Source organism: Pseudophryne corroboree, chromosome 12, assembly GCF_028390025.1.
Source record: "Pseudophryne corroboree isolate aPseCor3 chromosome 12, aPseCor3.hap2, whole genome shotgun sequence".
Classification (NCBI taxonomy): domain Eukaryota; kingdom Metazoa; phylum Chordata; class Amphibia; order Anura; family Myobatrachidae; genus Pseudophryne; species Pseudophryne corroboree.
In genome coordinates this window covers 173,806,768-173,826,715 of record NC_086455.1, presented here as the reverse complement: position 1 = coordinate 173,826,715, position 19,948 = coordinate 173,806,768, and the positions used below count along the sequence as shown (strand labels likewise).

The window sequence follows — 19,948 nt, the reverse complement described above, 5'->3', positions numbered from 1 at the left end:
ATGGCGGCTGCAGGCACACTACAGAGTGGTACTGAGGCTATTAGACTATCAGGCCTGTATGGCGGCTGCAGGCACACTACAGAGCGGTACTGAGGCTATTAGACTATCAGGCCTGTATGGTGGCTGCAGGCACACTACAGAGCGGTACTGAGGCTATTAGGCTATCAACCCTGTATGGCGGCTGCAGGCACACTACAGAGCGGTACTGAGGCTATTAGACTATCAGGCCTGTATGGCGGCTGCAGGCACACTACGGAGCGGTACTGAGGCTATTAGACAATCAGGCCTATATGGCGGCTGCAGGCACACTACAGAGCGGTACTGAGGCTATTAGACAATCAGGCCTGTATGGCGGCTGCAGGCACACTACAGAGCGGTACTGAGGCTAGGCTATCAGGCCTGTATGGCGGCTGCAGGCACACTACAGAGCGGTACTGAGGCTATTAGACTATCAGGCCTGTATGGCGGCTGCAGGCACACTACAGAGCGGTACTGAGGCTATTAGACTATCAGGCCTGTATGGCGGCTGCAGGCACACTACAGAGCGGTACTGAGGCTATCAGGCCTGTATGGCGGCTGCAGGCACACTACAGAGCGGTACTGAAGCTATTAGACTATCAGGCCTGTATGGCAGCTGCAGGCACACTACAGAGCGGTACTGAGGCTATTAGACTATCAGGCCTGTATGGCGGCTGCAGGCACACTACAGAGCGGTACTGAGGCTATTAGACTATCAGGCCTGTATGGCGGCTGCAGGCACACTACAGAGCGGTACTGAGGCTATTAGACTATCAGGCCTGTATGGCGGCTGCAGGCACACTACAGAGCGGTACTGAGGCTATTAGACTATCAGGCCTGTATGGCGGCTGCAGGCACACTACAGAGCGGTACTGAGGCTATTAGACTATCAGGCCTGTATGGCGGCTGCAGGCACACTACAGAGCGGTACTGAGGCTATTAGACTATCAGGCCTGTATGGCGGCTGCAGGCACACTACAGAGCGGTACTGAAGCTATTAGACTATCAGGCCTGTATGGCAGCTGCAGGCACACTACAGAGCGGTACTGAGGCTATTAGACTATCAGGCCTGTATGGCGGCTGCAGGCACACTACAGAGCGGTACTGAGGCTATTAGACTATCAGGCCTGTATGGCGGCTGCAGGCACACTACAGAGCGGTACTGAGGCTATTAGACTATCAGGCCTGTATGGCGGCTGCAGGCACACTACAGAGCGGTACTGAGGCTATTAGACTATCAGGCCTGTATGGCGGCTGCAGGCACACTACAGAGCGGTACTGAGGCTATTAGACTATCAGGCCTGTATGGCGGCTGCAGGCGCTGCGTAGACGCTATTACAGACAGCACTGACACCTGTGGAGCAGTTACATACACAATAGAACCACAAGAGCTCACCTCTTCTCAGACAGGGATATCGGAAAAGCTTCACTATCCCGTAATCATCAGCCGTCACCAGAACCTGCCCGGGATAGTTGGCATCTACGGAGTTGATTTCATTAATGTCGGAATATTTGGGGCCAATCCCACTGACTTCCAAGCCCGTGATACAGGTCCACCTGGCCCACTGCACCCCTTTCAGCTCCTCCTTGTTGGAGACCTCCTTTCCCCCTGGAATGAGATGGAACCATATGGTGACAGTCAGAACTGGACACATGGCACCACATGACTCTGGAAACGCCCTATACAGAGACGTCATTCTTACTTCTTACATCTTAGGGTCTGATATAAATATCTGGGGTCTATGTACTAAGCCTTGGAGAGTGATACGGTGGAGAGAGGTAAAGTACCAGCCAATCAGCTCCTAACTGCCATTTTTCGAACACAGCCTGTAACATGATAGTTAGGAGCTGATTAGCAGGTACTTTATCCCCGTCAATTCCGCCCCTCCTTACATGACATCACTAATCCAGCATTCTTCCTGTACAGCCAGCGCTCTCCTCATGACATCACTGATCCAGCATCTCCCCCCCGTACAGTCAGCCCCCTCCCTACATGACATCACTGATGCAGCATCCTGACCCTGTACAGTCAGCCCCCTCCCTACATGACATCACTGATCCAGCATCTCCCCGTACAGTCAGCCCCCTCCCTACATGACATCACTGATCCAGCATCTCCCCGTACAGTCAGCCCCCTCCCTACATGACATCACTGATCCAGCATCTCCCCGTACAGTCAGCCCCCTCCCTACATGACATCACTGATCAGCGTCCTAACCCTGTAGTTAGCCCCCTCCTTACATGACATCACTGATCAGCGTCCTAACCCTGTACAGTCAGCCCCCTCCCTACATGACATCACTGATCCAGCATCTCCCCGTACAGTCAGCCCCCTCCCTACATGACATCACTGATCCAGCATCCCCCCGTACAGTCAGCCCCCTCCCTACATGACATCACTGATCCAGCATCCTGACCCTGTACAGTCAGCCCCCTCCCTACATGACATCACTGATCCAGCATCCTGACCCTGTACAGTCAGCCCCCTCCTTACATGACATCACTGATCAGCGTCCTAACCCTGTACAGTCAGCCCCCTCCCTACATGACATCACTGATCCAGCATCTCCCCCCCGTACAGTCAGCCCCCTCCCTACATGACATCACTGATCAGCATCCTAACCCTGTACAGTCAGCCCCCTCCCTACATGACATCACTGATCCAGCATTCCCCCATCACTGATCCAGCATCCTGACCCTGTACAGTCAGCGCTCACCCTACATGACATCACTGATCCGGCGCGCTCCCTGTACAGCCAGCGCTCCTTGTATCACTGATCCGGCGCTCTACCAGTACAGCCAGCGCTCCTTGTATCACTGATCCGGCATTCCCCTTGGAAGCGTATGATACAGACCTGGCATCCTGAAGATCAGCCTCTTGCCGCTGCCATCGTTGCTCTGTAGATATTTGCTGTCTGAGGACCAGTCCATGTGTGTGATGAAGGTCACAGAACCCATACACTCCCCGACCTTTTTGTATCTCTGGACGACCCCATAGATATCCACACAGCTGTCGTTGGATCCCACCGCAAGAAAGTTCCCATCCGGAGAGTATTTCAGCTCATGGATCGCTTCCTTCCTGTCCTTGATGTGGACAACCTCCGTCATGTCCCTATAAACCAGAGACAGGAGCCAGGAATGAGAGACCCGTACTGTACGAGTGATGTTACACCCTGCTGTGACGCTGCCGCGGCTTGTACTGCACAATGGGGGTCATTCTGACCTGATCGCAGCAGCAAGTTTGTTAGCTAATGGGCAAAACCATGTGCACTGCAGGGGAGGCAGATATAACATGTGCAGAGAGAGTTAGATTTGGGGGGATTATATTGTTTCTGTGCAGGGTAAATACTGGCTGCTTTATTTTTACACTGCAATTTAGATGGCAGATTGAACACACCACACCCAAATCTAACTCTCTCTGCACATGTTATATCTGCCCCCCCCCCTGCAGTGCACATGGTTTTGCCCAACTGCTGACAAAATTGTTGCTGCGATCAACTCAGAATTAGGCCCAATACCTTCCACCGTGCTACAATGCCATTAACCAACGAGACACAAGAAATGACTAATACACTATCGGAATATTGTATAAAATGACAATCCAAACTTATTTACTCAGAACCTGGACCCTGACAATGTTACAATTCAGTTTTTCAGACAATAAATGATTAGTAAGATGGTAAAAGTCTGATACAATGTGACATTAATACACTGATGACACCCGGAGAATCTCCCACCATTACATGTGTTAGGGGGGCCAAAGTTATCACCAATGATCCCATGGCGGGATGTATCAATGACACCCACAGGGAGGGGCGGAGCTGCGTGACCCATACGCTACAGCGGGCTGCAATCTGCGCGGGCCAATCTCCTGAATGCTTCACATTTCCCGGTAAATCTGCCAGCTTCGCAGCCTCCATAGAAACCTATAGGGGCTGCGGCTGGCAGCGGGAATGGGGGGATCACAGCGGGTATTGGAGATGTCTGCTGCGGCCCCTCTGCCATACATTAGGGTGATACAAAAGATTTGCGATTACCCTAAACAAAAACAAAAAAAGGGTGTTTTGGGGAAATAAGCAGCAAATATTTATTGTGATGAGATTTGTGGCTCAGCCGCACGTTGCCTGGAGCGATTCCATTTCTGACACGGTGGGGTAGAAGTAACAGGAACATGTGACAGTATTATGACGTCAGATATAAGCTATAGGAGCTGGAGACAGACCCCACCCCCGAGCAGACTGCCCCTATCCGTACAATGTGCGTGTGTGCTACCTCACCTGACGCGCAGCACCGTGAACGAGCCGTCCTTCATCCCTAGCGCTAGATGGATGCCGTCCGTACTGACGGCTGCACAGCGGATGGGTTCCTCCATGTTACAGCGAGCGATGAGAGCGTGGTCTACCAGGCTCCAGATCCTACAGGATAAGGTGACAGGGTGACGCTACACCGCAGATTAACACACTGCCAGAGATTACAAGACGCGGCACACCTTGATGTGACAATATATTCTAATACACACCGTGCCGATACCATATGAAGGTGCCGAGAGGACAGGTCCGTCATTTATTTATTACCAGATATATATATATATATATATATATATATATATATATATATAGAGATATATATATAGATATATATATATATATATAAGCAATGTAATGAGGCGGCACTCCGGAGACTTTTCAACGACTTTAATCAGGTGATCTACGTTTCGGGGACGCAGCCCCTTCGTCAGGATAAGTGTATGTGACAAAAAACAGTGTTTAAATACCTATGGGAAGATACTCACACCCGCCGCCTCCAGCCGCGTTGCCCGGTTTCCGGCCGCGTCCTCCCGGTCCCACCGGAAATGACGTCTTGCCGGCCCGTCCAGCTTACGCGTTGTGGCTATGAGGAAGAGAAACCATAGCAACACATAAACAATAAACAATAATGGTAATGTGCCTCCTTTCAGCCAATGCATCATACAAAAAAACAACATAAGTGAATAAATAAGACGATCTGATCCATCTATAAGAATAAAACATAAATATAAATACATCTTATGGTGATCAGAGCGATATAAATGTGCAACAAAGATCATATTAATGCAACAGGCCGTAAGATGCACACTAAAATCATGTCTAATAACAAACTAAATGTGAAAATAATATTTATATATATATTAGTGACATAAAAACTAATATAAGTGACATGATAAAATTTAATTTAAATCCATAAGGCTTTCACACTATTTTAGTTGGGATAAAACCAGTGTATATAATATCTATACTGGCCAAACGACTGTTCATAAAAAGCATCTTAAATTAAGGGCTTCATTAAGCCCTTTGGGAGCAAGTGTGCCTAATGTGTGAATCCAACGTGACTCAAGTTGTAGGAGTTTTTTAGATCTATCTCCACCTCTTAGAGATTTGGGAACCTGATCGATAATTTTATAACGGAGAGTAGCCATGTTGTGTTGTTTTTTGGCAAAGTGACGAGCTACTGGCTGCTCGCTATCACCAGCTTTTATGGCTTCACGGATGGCATACCTGTGTTGGGCCATCCTGATCTTAAAGGTACAATCCGTCTTGCCCACATATGATAACCCACATGGGCATGTAAGCAAATAGACCACAAATTTCGATTCACAGGACAAATACTGTTTGATGTTATAAGAAATCCCAGTATGTGGATGCAAAAATTTCGTGCCTGGTGTCATATAACTGCACGTTGTGCATCCACTACACCGGTAACATCCCGCTTTTCTGCTAAGGAAATGTTCCTTAGTCACATTAAATTGAGAGATATCGGTTTTCACGACTATATCTCTAATACTGCTGTTATTGGAATAACTGGGTAATAATTTAGAATGGAATGCCTCACCCAACCCCTTATCAGTAGCCACAATGGGCCAGATTTGTTTGGTCTTTTTAGTCAAATAATGGCTACTAGAATTAAAACGGGTAACCCAGGGAAATCTACCCTGTAACTGTTTAGGGGGTTTTTGTTCCAATAGTTGATCTCTTGTGAGACTCAAAGCCCTCTTTCGCGCTGTCATCAACAGTTTAATTGGATAACCTCTATCGAGGAATTTAAGGGTCATATTATGTAAGGCTTGATCCCTCTCCTGTGGATTAGTCGTGATCCGACATACTCTTAAATATTGGGAGAACGGTAGGCTGTGAATGGTAGATCTAGGGTGGGAACTATCAGATCTCAACACATTATTCCTGTCTGTAGGTTTCATAAACAGTGATGTGTTGATCATCCCATCAACAAGCGTTATGCAGACATCCAAAAAATTAATGGTTTTACCATCAATTGTTAAAGTTAATTTAATGGGACTATCAGTGGCATTATGTATATCTACTAGTGTTTTAAGGTCATCACCATTATCCTTCCAAAATATAAGGATGTCATCTATATACCGAAAGTAAAGATTTATCCTATCACATATTGCACTATTGTGTAAAAATAAATCATTCTCAACCTCCCACATATATGAGTTGGCGAAGGATGGTGCCACCGCCGATCCCATCGCGCAACCTGTGCGCTGTAGGAAAAAGATCTTATCAAAAAGAAAATAATTGTGGGTAAGGGAGAATTCTAGCAATGCTATGAAAAAATTGATATCAGGACCTTTATACAGTGGGTTATTAGTAATAAGCCTCCTGACAGCTTGTAGCCCCGCCCCATGCGGTATGCATGTATACAAGCTCGTAACATCTATAGTGGCGAGGCTAGTCTGTTCAGATAATTTACCCATATCTAGGAATTTCCTGAGCAACATAGATGTATCCTTTAGATGTGTGCTAGTGTTCTGGATACATGGCTGTAAAAAAGCATCACAGTACACAGACAAAGGCTCACATAACGACCCCCTGGCCGAAATAATCGGTCGTCCCGGAGGATCCAGGGGATTTTTATGTACCTTAGGGATTATATAAAACACAGGTACAACCGGAAAATCACTAGACAAGGCTTTACATACAGGCTGAGTAATGATACCTTGGTCGACTGCATCTTTAAGCATACTGTCTAATTCTCTCTTAAATTGCCAAGTAGGATCTTGACTTAGTCTACCATAGGTATCAGTATCAGACAATAATCTTACACATTCAAGTTTGTATTTATCAGTATCAAGAACAACTAAAGCACCCCCCTTGTCCGCATTCCTAATAATGATGTCTTGTCTCTTACCGAGACTTTTCAGGGCTGCAGATTCTTCCCGGGATATATTAGAGCATGTTTTCTCACACGCTTCATCCCCCATTCCCTCCATCATTCTACTAAAAGTTCTGATAGACGGATTTTGTGACATGGGTTCAAATGTGGATTTCTTTAATTTTTTTAGCTGTACTGGAATGGAATCATATAGATTAACACGGTCACTCAAACTAAAGGAGTATTACAACAAGAATTTGAACTCTACCCCGTTGATCGAATCTACCATTCCAGTACAGCTAAAAAAATTAAAGAAATCCACATTTGAACCCATGTCACAAAATCCGTCTATCAGAACTTTTAGTAGAATGATGGAGGGAATGGGGGATGAAGCGTGTGAGAAAACATGCTCTAATATATCCCGGGAAGAATCTGCAGCCCTGAAAAGTCTCGGTAAGAGACAAGACATCATTATTAGGAATGCGGACAAGGGGGGTGCTTTAGTTGTTCTTGATACTGATAAATACAAACTTGAATGTGTAAGATTATTGTCTGATACTGATACCTATGGTAGACTAAGTCAAGATCCTACTTGGCAATTTAAGAGAGAATTAGACAGTATGCTTAAAGATGCAGTCGACCAAGGTATCATTACTCAGCCTGTATGTAAAGCCTTGTCTAGTGATTTTCCGGTTGTACCTGTGTTTTATATAATCCCTAAGGTACATAAAAATCCCCTGGATCCTCCGGGACGACCGATTATTTCGGCCAGGGGGTCGTTATGTGAGCCTTTGTCTGTGTACTGTGATGCTTTTTTACAGCCATGTATCCAGAACACTAGCACACATCTAAAGGATACATCTATGTTGCTCAGGAAATTCCTAGATATGGGTAAATTATCTGAACAGACTAGCCTCGCCACTATAGATGTTACGAGCTTGTATACATGCATACCGCATGGGGCGGGGCTACAAGCTGTCAGGAGGCTTATTACTAATAACCCACTGTATAAAGGTCCTGATATCAATTTTTTCATAGCATTGCTAGAATTCTCCCTTACCCACAATTATTTTCTTTTTGATAAGATCTTTTTCCTACAGCGCACAGGTTGCGCGATGGGATCGGCGGTGGCACCATCCTTCGCCAACTCATATATGTGGGAGGTTGAGAATGATTTATTTTTACACAATAGTGCAATATGTGATAGGATAAATCTTTACTTTCGGTATATAGATGACATCCTTATATTTTGGAAGGATAATGGTGATGACCTTAAAACACTAGTAGATATACATAATGCCACTGATAGTCCCATTAAATTAACTTTAACAATTGATGGTAAAACCATTAATTTTTTGGATGTCTGCATAACGCTTGTTGATGGGATGATCAACACATCACTGTTTATGAAACCTACAGACAGGAATAATGTGTTGAGATATGATAGTTCCCACCCTAGATCTACCATTCACAGCCTACCGTTCTCCCAATATTTAAGAGTATGTCGGATCACGACTAATCCACAGGAGAGGGATCAAGCCTTACATAATATGACCCTTAAATTCCTCGATAGAGGTTATCCAATTAAACTGTTGATGACAGCGCGAAAGAGGGCTTTGAGTCTCACAAGAGATCAACTATTGGAACAAAAACCCCCTAAACAGTTACAGGGTAGATTTCCCTGGGTTACCCGTTTTAATTCTAGTAGCCATTATTTGACTAAAAAGACCAAACAAATCTGGCCCATTGTGGCTACTGATAAGGGGTTGGGTGAGGCATTCCATTCTAAATTATTACCCAGTTATTCCAATAACAGCAGTATTAGAGATATAGTCGTGAAAACCGATATCTCTCAATTTAATGTGACTAAGGAACATTTCCTTAGCAGAAAAGCGGGATGTTACCGGTGTAGTGGATGCACAACGTGCAGTTATATGACACCAGGCACGAAATTTTTGCATCCACATACTGGGATTTCTTATAACATCAAACAGTATTTGTCCTGTGAATCGAAATTTGTGGTCTATTTGCTTACATGCCCATGTGGGTTATCATATGTGGGCAAGACGGATTGTACCTTTAAGATCAGGATGGCCCAACACAGGTATGCCATCCGTGAAGCCATAAAAGCTGGTGATAGCGAGCAGCCAGTAGCTCGTCACTTTGCCAAAAAACAACACAACATGGCTACTCTCCGTTATAAAATTATCGATCAGGTTCCCAAATCTCTAAGAGGTGGAGATAGATCTAAAAAACTCCTACAACTTGAGTCACGTTGGATTCACACATTAGGCACACTTGCTCCCAAAGGGCTTAATGAAGCCCTTAATTTAAGATGCTTTTTATGAACAGTCGTTTGGCCAGTATAGATATTATATACACTGGTTTTATCCCAACTAAAATAGTGTGAAAGCCTTATGGATTTAAATTAAATTTTATCATGTCACTTATATTAGTTTTTATGTCACTAATATATATATAAATATTATTTTCACATTTAGTTTGTTATTAGACATGATTTTAGTGTGCATCTTACGGCCTGTTGCATTAATATGATCTTTGTTGCACATTTATATCGCTCTGATCACCATAAGATGTATTTATATTTATGTTTTATTCTTATAGATGGATCAGATCGTCTTATTTATTCACTTATGTTGTTTTTTTGTATGATGCATTGGCTGAAAGGAGGCACATTACCATTATTGTTTATTGTTTATGTGTTGCTATGGTTTCTCTTCCTCATAGCCACAACGCGTAAGCTGGACGGGCCGGCAAGACGTCATTTCCGGTGGGACCGGGAGGACGCGGCCGGAAACCGGGCAACGCGGCTGGAGGCGGCGGGTGTGAGTATCTTCCCATAGGTATTTAAACACTGTTTTTTGTCACATACACTTATCCTGACGAAGGGGCTGCGTCCCCGAAACGTAGATCACCTGATTAAAGTCGTTGAAAAGTCTCCGGAGTGCCGCCTCATTACATTGCTTGTATGACGGAGTACTTTCTCCACGAGGAGGGCACCAGGAGCAGCTGTTTGCAGGCGGAGGGGACCGCAGGAGTGCCGGGTCATTGTGCAGGTTATATATATATATATATATATAGATATATATATAGTGCACACATATTCCACAGCGCTGTACAGAGAATATTTGGCCAGTCACATCAGTCCCTGCCCCGTGGAGCTTACACTCTATATTCCCTACCACATGTACACACACACATTCACCGCTATGGTTAATTTTGTTGGGATCCAATTAACCTACCAGTATATATTTGGATTGTGGGAGGAAACCGGAGTACCCGGAGGAAACATCTGTATATTGCTGGCTGGTGCTGTCCTTCACATGCTGCAACATCCAGGCAAGACGCTGCATCGTGTGTGTGTGTGTGTGTGTGTGTGTGTGTGTGTGTGTGCGCCCAGTGTGTGTGTGTGTATGTGTGTGTGTCCAGTGTCTGTGTGTGCGTGCTCGCGCCCAGTGTGTGCGTTGTGGTGTGTGTGGGGGGTGGGGTGGGGGGTTTAGTAGGGGTGTGCTCAGGATTTTCAGTCACTCTAACTAGTGAGGGCCCCCGCAACTTCATTGCCCCTTGGCCCCCACCAGCCTTATTCCAGCCCGGCAGGTAGGAGCTGATTGGTTGGCAGCGGTAGCATCGGGGTTGGGGACGCCCAATAGTACCCTTGGATGAAAAAGGGTGTGGCCTCATTGGAGGCGCCTGACATCACTGTAGGGCGTGGACTAGCGGGAAGCCCCCAGTTACATCACTCCTAGGGCACGGTCAGAAACGCTGGGCTGTCCCCGGAGACTAGTCCCTCCCAATGACAGGATGTCGTGGCACCCGGCTACTGTCACTGCGGAGAAGCCGGCATTTCCAAGTCACCCACTGGAAGGGTGTCCTCCGGGTGCAGACTGCACCCCCCCACGTGACGCCTGTGTTGGTTGCTACATTATCTCTCTCCACTTTATCACTTACCACAGCTTAGTACATCTGCCCCTATATCCTGAAGTGCAGACGCCCAGCACATTGTAACGCAGTACTGGAGAGATGAACGGAATCTGCAGCCCCGGAATGGGCTGATGGGCAAACGCATCTCCGCCATCACTTATGCTAATGTAACGCCGCCTGATGGAATATTCTGACAGCATAATGGAAAAGGCCTTTTCGGGAAACTGGATTCTGGGCCGAGATCATTTCATCTGCAGATACATCAGAGTCAGCTCGTTACTGAGCCAAGTCCGAGTTCATTAGCGGGACAGCCTCTACCTGGAACACTAAGGAGTAATCAGTCGCCATTCTCCTGACTCAGCAATCACGGAAACGCTGCAGAGCCATACACTGGGCACATCAAAAAAAGGGTTTTTATATATTTTTTAAATAACATTTTTTAATATATTCTTAAAAATACTTTTTAAACTTTAATCACAAATTAAAAAATGATAATTTCTTAGCGGTTTTGTGGGGAATAAATAGTCAGATTATGGGCGTGATGCACTAAAGCCAAAAATGCGAACAAAACTCAGAAAATCCAATTTTCAGAGTTTTGTCCACATTTCTTGTATTTACCAAGCTCCAAAATACATCCTAAGACTCGGTGGGTAACGCCATCTTTAGATGTCATTATACATTAAAGGCTTATGGGATTCTTTTCACATCGTGCCTGAGAGGAATCCAACCAGATTCCTTCTCTGACTAGTTCTAAATCCAGAAGTTCTTCTATCACAATGACAGCTATTATCAGGAGAGCGGCCATAGATTTATTTTCACACTGCGATGTAGCTCTGAGCTAGGACACACCCCTCCCACACCTAACTCTCTGCACATGTTACATCTGCCCCCTGCAGCGCAGCATGGTGTTACCCAGGTGCTCAGTTACTGGCTGCTTCTGCATGTAGCCCACACATGCTGGGCAGCTTTAGTCTCACACTGCAATGTAGATCTGAGCTAGGACATGCACCTCCCACACCTAACTCTCTGCACATGTTACATCTGCCCCCCCTCCCCTGCAGTGCACCATGGTGTCACCCAGGTGCTCAGTTACTGGCTGCTTCTGCATGTAGCCCACACATGCTGGGCCGCTTTATTCTCACACTGCAATGTAGCTCTGAGCTAGGACACTCCCCTCCCACACCTAACTCTCTGCACATGTTACATCTGTCCCCCTGTGTCAGAGTCCTACAGAGACACCTCTCAGTGCCACTCTTGACATACAGTATAATAAGAAATGGTAGTACATACCTGACTGATCGGTCATCGCTTCCGGTAATGGCCAGCGGTTTGGTGGGGTGCACGGCCAGAGCCCAGAGTTCCCCTTCGCAGTGTCCCTGCATTATTAGGAAAGGCTTATTTCTCTCATGCACCACAATCTCAAAGATCTCACTGTCCTGGGTCCCCACCAGGATGTGGTCTCCCCTCCAGCACACGCTGCGCACAGACAAGCCTGGAAAGGGGCATTATACAGTGATTACCGGGCAATGCCAATTCATTCAGCAACAAGAGTCAAGAACACATGTATGGAGAGCCAACCAGCTCCTAACTGGCATCCGGAAGATAGGTCGACACGAGTTTCTTGGAAATTCTACTTTTTCATACCATCCACGTGGACTAGGATTGGGAACGGTAACCTGTGCCGGGCGCAGCGGTACCAGAGCGAGGCACCTTGCTTGACGCATGGCGAGCGATGCAGAACACTAATTGGGGTTTTATGTGCTGAACCCTACAATCTGACACCAAAAAAATAAAAAAAACTCATGTTGACCTTTTCATGTGTCGACCATTTCTGTGTCTACATTTCGTTGTGTTGACCTTCTCACATCAACCTTGTGCATGCTTACTTTTAAGGTCAACATAGACACTGACGACTTTTTTATGCGGTGTGTCACTTGGGTTACGTGTGACTGCCCACCGCCGTGTATCACCTGGGCTACTTGAGACTGTCCGCTGCCATGTAACACCTGGGCTGTGTGTGACTGGCTGCCGCTGTGAACGATCCGGGATATGTGTGACTGGCCGCCACCATGTATGACCTGGGATATATGTGACTGCTCATCGCCGTGTGTCACCTGGGCTATGTGTGACTGCCCGCCACCGTGTATGACCAAGGCAATGTGTGACTGCCCGCCACCGTGTATTACCTGGGCTATGTGTGACTGCCTGCCACCGTGTATGACCAGGGCTATATGTGACTGCCCGCCACCGTGTATGACCTGGGCTATATGTGACTGCCCGCCACCGTGTATGACCAGGGCTATATGTGACTGCCCGCCACCGTGTATGACCAGGGCTATATGTGACTGCCCGCCACCGTGTATGACCAGGGCTATATGTGACTGCCCGCCACCGTGTATGACCAGGGCTATATGTGACTGCCCGCCACCGTGTATGACCAGGGCTATGTGTGACTGCCCGCCACCGTGTATGACCAGGGCTATATGTGACTGCCCGCCACCGTGTATGACCAGGGCTATATGTGACTGCCCGCCACCGTGTATGACCAGGGCTATGTGTGACTGCCCGCCACCGTGTATGACCTGGGCTATGTGTGACTGCCCGCCACCATGTATGACCTGGGCTATGTGTGACTGCCCGCCACCGTGTATGACCAAGGCTATGTGTGACTGCCCGCCACCGTGTATGACCTGGGCTATGTGTGACTGCCCGCCACCATGTATGACCAGGGCTATGTGTGACTGCCTGCCACCGTGTATGACCAGGGCTATATGTGACTGCCCGCCACCGTGTATGACCTGGGCTATATGTGACTGCCCACCACCGTGTATGACCAGGGCTATATGTGACTGCCCGCCACCGTGTATGACCTGGGCTATATGTGACTGCCCGCCACCGTGTATGACCAGGGCTATGTGTGACTGCCCGCCACCGTGTATGACCTGGGCTATGTGTGACTGCCCGCCACTATGTATGACCTGGGCTATGTGTAACTGCCCGCCACCATGTATGACCAGGGCTATGTGTAACTGCCCGCCACCGTGTATGACCTGGGCTATGTGTGACTGCCCGCCACCGTGTATGACCAGGGCTATATGTGACTGCCCACCGCCGTGTATCACCTGGGCTACTTGAGACTGTCCGCTGCCGTGTATCACCTGGGCTGTGTATGACTGGCTGCCGCTGTGAACGATCCGGAATATGTGTGACTGCCCGCCACCATGTATGACCTGGGATATAAGTGACTGCTCATCGTCATGTGTCACCTGGGCTACATGAGACTGTCTGCCGCCGTGTATGACCTGGGCTATGTGTGACTGCCCGCCACCATGTATGACCTAGGCTATGTGTGACTGTATGCCACTGTGTATTACCTGGGCTATGTGTGACTGCCTGCCACCGTGTATGACCTGTGCTATGTGTGACTGCCCGCTGCAGTGTATGACCTGGGCTATGTGTGACTGCCCGCCACCGTGTATGACCTGGGCTATGTGTGACTGCCCGCCACCGTGTATGACCTGTGCTTTGTGTGACTGCCCGCTGCCGTGTATGACCTGGGCTATGTGTGACTGCCCGCCACCGTGTATGACCTGGGCTATGTGTGACTGCCCGCCACCGTGTATGACCAGGGTTATGCGTGACTGCCCGCCACCGTGTATGACCTGGGCTATGTGTGACTGCCCGCCACCGTGTATGACCCGGGTTGTGTGTGACTGCCCGCCACCGTGTATGACCTGGGCTATGTGTGACTGCCCGCCACTGTGTATGACCCGGGCTATGTGTGACTGCCCGCCACCGTGTATGACCCGGGTTATGTGTGACTGCCCGCCACCGTGTATGACCCAGGTTATGTGTGACTGCCCGCCACCGTGTATGACCCGGGTTGTGTGTGACTGCCCGCCACCGTGTATGACCCGGGTTATGTGTGACTGCCCTCCACAGCCTAAAAAGAACAGCACATCCACATTGTGTTACCTTTGTATCCTTGGTCTGTTTCCCTGAGATCAATCACCGTAATAGGTTTGAAATTTAAATCCCACAGACGCACACAGCCATCCCGTCCTCCGGTGGCGAATCCCTCCTCGCAGGCGTTCATGCTGAAGATACCGGCCTAGAAGATACAGACAGATTAGGGAGAGGAAAGTGCCCAGGTGAAGAGCGCAGGGCGCCTGGCGGAGATATATACTCTCAGGCAAACGATGACGCTAATAATTCCCTGAACAGGGATCTGCAATCATCGCTCTGCATATCCGCACGAGACGCTCTGCATGTATACACACGAGATGCTCTGCATGTATACAGATGAGACTCTCTGCATATACACACGAGACACTCTGCATGTATACAGACAAGACGCTCTGCATGTATACACACGAGATGCCGTGTGTGGAAAAGCCGAGATGTGGTATAAAAAGGCTAAATTCAGAACTATAAACCAAGCAGCTCTGCGGCTGTTCTACAACTACAAGGCCCAGCACGCTCTATTATCCAATACCCAGAGATCCACAGATTGCCTATGATTTTAAGCAGTGGATCTCAATCTCAACCCTCAGGTATCCTGGTCAGGTCATGTTTTCAGGATTTCTGTCTCTGGGAGCAAGTGAGATAGTTACTGACCCATCAAAACAGATGAACTCACCTGTGCCCAACCATAGAAATCCATGAAACATGGCCTGTTGGTGGTACGTGTGGACTGGGGTATGGGACAGAGCCCAGTGACAGCCAAAGAGACAGGAGCGGCACCAGGGCGAGACCTCCTGTACTATGGGACACATGCACTGACCACCTCTGCTCTCTCCTGGTGTAACCCAGGTGTATATACTACTGCGAGACCTCCTGTACTATGTGACACACACACTGACCACCTCTGCTCTCTCCTGGTGTAACCAAGGTGTATATACTACTGCGAGACCTCCTGTACTATTGGACACACGCACTGACCACCTCTGCTCTCTCCTGGTGTAACCCAGGTGTATATACTACTGCGAGACCTCCTGTACTATGTGACACACACACTGACCACCTCTGCTCTCTCCTGGTGTAACCCAGGTGTATATACTACTGCGAGACCTCCTGTACTATGGGACACACACACTGACCACCTCTGCTCTCTCCTGGTGTAACCCAGGTGTATATACTACTGCAAGACCTCCTGTACTATGGGACACACACACTGACCACCTCTGCTCTCTCCTGGTGTAACCCAGGTGTATATACTACTGCGAGACCTCCTGTACTATGTGACACACACACTGACCACCTCTGCTCTCTCCTGGTGGAACCCAGGTGTATCTACTACTGCGAGACCTCCTGTACTATGGGACACACACACTGACCACCTCTGCTCTCTCCTGGTGTAACCCAGGCGTATATACTACTGCGAGACCTCCTGTACTATGGGACACATGCACTGACCACCTCTGCTCTCTCCTGGTGTAACCCAGGTGTATATACTACTGCAAGACCTCCTGTACTATGGGACACATGCACTGACCACCTCTGCTCTCTCCTGGTGTAACCCAGGTGTATCTACTACTGCGAGACCTCCTGTACTATGGGACACACACACTGACCACCTCTGCTCTCTCCTGGTGTAACCCAGGTGTATATACTACTGCAAGACCTCCTGTACTATGGGACACACACACTGACCACCTCTGCTCTCTCCTGGTGTAACCCAGGTGTATATACTACTGCGAGACCTCCTGTACTATGGGACACATGCACTGACCACCTCTGCTCTCTCCTGGTGGAACCCAGGTGTATCTACTACTGCGAGACCTCCTGTACTATGGGACACACACACTGACCACCTCTGCTCTCTCCTGGTGTAACCCAGGCGTATATACTACTGCGAGACCTCCTGTACTATGGGACACATGCACTGACCACCTCTGCTCTCTCCTGGTGTAACCCAGGTGTATATACTACTGCAAGACCTCCTGTACTATGGGACACATGCACTGACCACCTCTGCTCTCTCCTGGTGTAACCCAGGTGTATCTACTACTGCGAGACCTCCTGTACTATGGGACACACACACTGACCACCTCTGCTCTCTCCTGGTGTAACCCAGGTGTATATACTACTGCAAGACCTCCTGTACTATGGGACACACACACTGACCACCTGTGCTCTCTCCTGGTGTAACCCAGGTGTATATACTACTGCGAGACCTCCTGTACTATGGGACACATGCACTGACCACCTCTGCTCTCTCCTGGTGTAACCCAGGTGTATATACTACTGCGAGACCTCCTGTACTATGGGACACACACACTGATTACCTCTGCTCTCTCCTGGTGTAACCCAGGCGTATATACTACTGCGAGACCTCCTGTACTATGGGACACACACACTGACCACCTCTGCTCTCTCCTGGTGTAACCCAGGTGTATATACTACTGCGAGACCTCCTGTACTATGGGACACATGCACTGACCACCTCTGCTCTCTCCTGGTGTAACCCAGGTGTATATACTACTGCAAGACCTCCTGTACTATGGGACACACACACTGACCACCTCTGCTCTCTCCTGGTGTAACCCAGGTGTATATACTACTACGAGACCTCCTGTACTATGGGACACATGCACTGACCACCTCTGCTCTCTCCTGGTGTAACCCAGGTGTATATACTACTGCGAGACCTCCTGTACTATGGGACACATGCACTGACCACCTCTGCTCTCTCCTGGTGTAACCCAGGTGTATATACTACTGCGAGACCTCCTGTACTATGGGACACACACACTGATTACCTCTGCTCTCTCCTGGTGTAACCCAGGCGTATATACTACTGCGAGACCTCCTGTACTATGGGACACACACACTGACCACCTCTGCTCTCTCCTGGTGTAACCCAGGTGTATATACTACTGCGAGACCTCCTGTACTATGGGACACATGCACTGACCACCTCTGCTCTCTCCTGGTGTAACCCAGGTGTATATACTACTGCAAGACCTCCTGTACTATGGGACACACACACTGACCACCTCTGCTCTCTCCTGGTGTAACCCAGGTGTATATACTACTGCGAGACCTCCTGTACTATGGGACACACACACTGACCACCTCTGCTCTCTCCTGGTGTAACCCAGGTGTATATACTACTGCGAGACCTCCTGTACTATGGGACACACACACTGACCACCTCTGCTCTCTCCTGGTGTAACCCAGGTGTATATACTACTGCAAGACCTCCTGCACTATGGGACACACACACTGACCACCTCTGCTCTCTCCTGGTGTAACCCAGGTGTATATACTACTGCGAGACCTCCTGTACTATGGGACACATGCACTGACCACCTCTGCTCTCTCCTGGTGTATCCCAGGTGTATATACTACTGCAAGACCTCCTGTACTATGGGACACACACACTGACCACCTCTGCTCTCTCCTGGTGTAACCCAGGTGTATATACTACTGCAAGACCTCCTGTACTATGGGACACACACACTGACCACCTCTGCTCTCTCCTGGTGTAACCCAGGTGTATATACTACTGCAAGACCTCCTGTACTATGGGACACACACACTGACCACCTCTGCTCTCTCCTGGTGTAACCCAGGTGTATATACTACTGCGAGACCTCCTGTACTATGGGACACACACACTGACCACCTCTGCTCTCTCCTGGTGTAACCCAGGTGTATATACTACTGCAAGACCTCCTGTACTATGGGACACACACACTGACCACCTCTGCTCTCTCCTGGTGTAACCCAGGTGTATATACTACTGCGAGACCTCCTGTACTATGGGACACACGCACTGACCACCTCTGCTCTCTCCTGGTGTATCCCAGGTGTATATACTACTGCAAGACCTCCTGTACTATGGGACACACACACTGACCACCTCTGCTCTCTCCTGGTGTAACCCAGGTGTATATACTACTGCAAGACCTCCTGTACTATGGGACACACACACTGACCACCTCTGCTCTCTCCTGGTGTAACCCAGGTGTATATACGACTGCGAGACCTCCTGTACCATGAGGGACATGCACTGACCACCTCTGCTCTCTCCTCTATACCACACTCCTGCAGGGTATCCAGATGACAGATCGACAATGCATTGGTCGACAGTCAACAGACCAACTCAATATGGTCGACAGATGAAAGGTCAACAAGTTCAAAAGGTCAGTATGACAATGGTCGACACGCATATAGGTGACACGTTTCTTGGGTTTTCCACAAGTTTTCCCAACATCTGCTTGATTTACTGTCCACGTGAACTACGCTAGGGAACATTAACCTGCAGTGAGCAGAACGGTTTCACCATGTCCAGTGTCGGCAGGTGGGATGTGTCGCCATGAGGCCCGGTGGAATAAGGATGGTACATAAGATACACTCACAGCGTGCGCTCCTTGGATTGTCCGAGCCAGGTTCAGTCCTTTCCACACGTAGATGTCTCCGTTCAGCGCTCCGGAGTAGGTCACCTCGTCTCTCGCACATGCCAGGCACAATATAGTCTGCAGGTCACCGGTCTTCCCAAACATCCCGCGCTTCGGGGTCAGTGAGTTCCCACAGAGACTCCAGAACTGTAAGACAAGGATACTGCCGCGGGTCATAGGAGGACTGTAATGGGGAGCAGGTCACAGTATACACACTTCATATACAGGGAGCAACCGCTAAATGACGTCATAAAATGTCCTGTATTCACTGCCTATAGGTGGCGCCCCATGGGTGTAACTGTAGTGGGTGCAAGGCGTGCCACTGCCATGGGTGTAACTGTAGTGGGTGTAAGGGGTGCCACTGTCATGGGTGTAACTACAGTGGGTGTAAGGGGTGCCACTGTCATGGGTGTAACTACAGTGGGTGCAAGGGG

At 48.5% G+C, this 19,948-nt stretch overlaps 1 protein-coding gene across 6 annotated transcripts in view; it reads right to left on the bottom strand.

Annotated features, from left to right (window-relative positions):
- EML5 (EMAP like 5) overlaps window positions 1-19,948 on the bottom strand; it is a 223,421-nt gene that overhangs the window by 99,928 nt on the left and 103,545 nt on the right. For 5 of the 6 annotated variants that reach the window (XM_063948612.1, XM_063948609.1, XM_063948611.1 and 2 more), the window contains exons 5-10: window positions 19,476-19,661; window positions 15,085-15,220; window positions 12,400-12,601; window positions 4,296-4,433; window positions 2,874-3,130; window positions 1,415-1,627 (exon numbers count right to left, since the gene is read on the bottom strand). In XM_063948612.1, the coding sequence (XP_063804682.1) occupies window positions 1,415-1,627; window positions 2,874-3,130; window positions 4,296-4,433; window positions 12,400-12,601; window positions 15,085-15,220; window positions 19,476-19,661 (1,132 nt within the window). The remainder of the gene's footprint in view (window positions 1-1,414; window positions 1,628-2,873; window positions 3,131-4,295; window positions 4,434-12,399; window positions 12,602-15,084; window positions 15,221-19,475; window positions 19,662-19,948) is intronic. The other variant, XM_063948614.1, reaches the window with a different exon arrangement.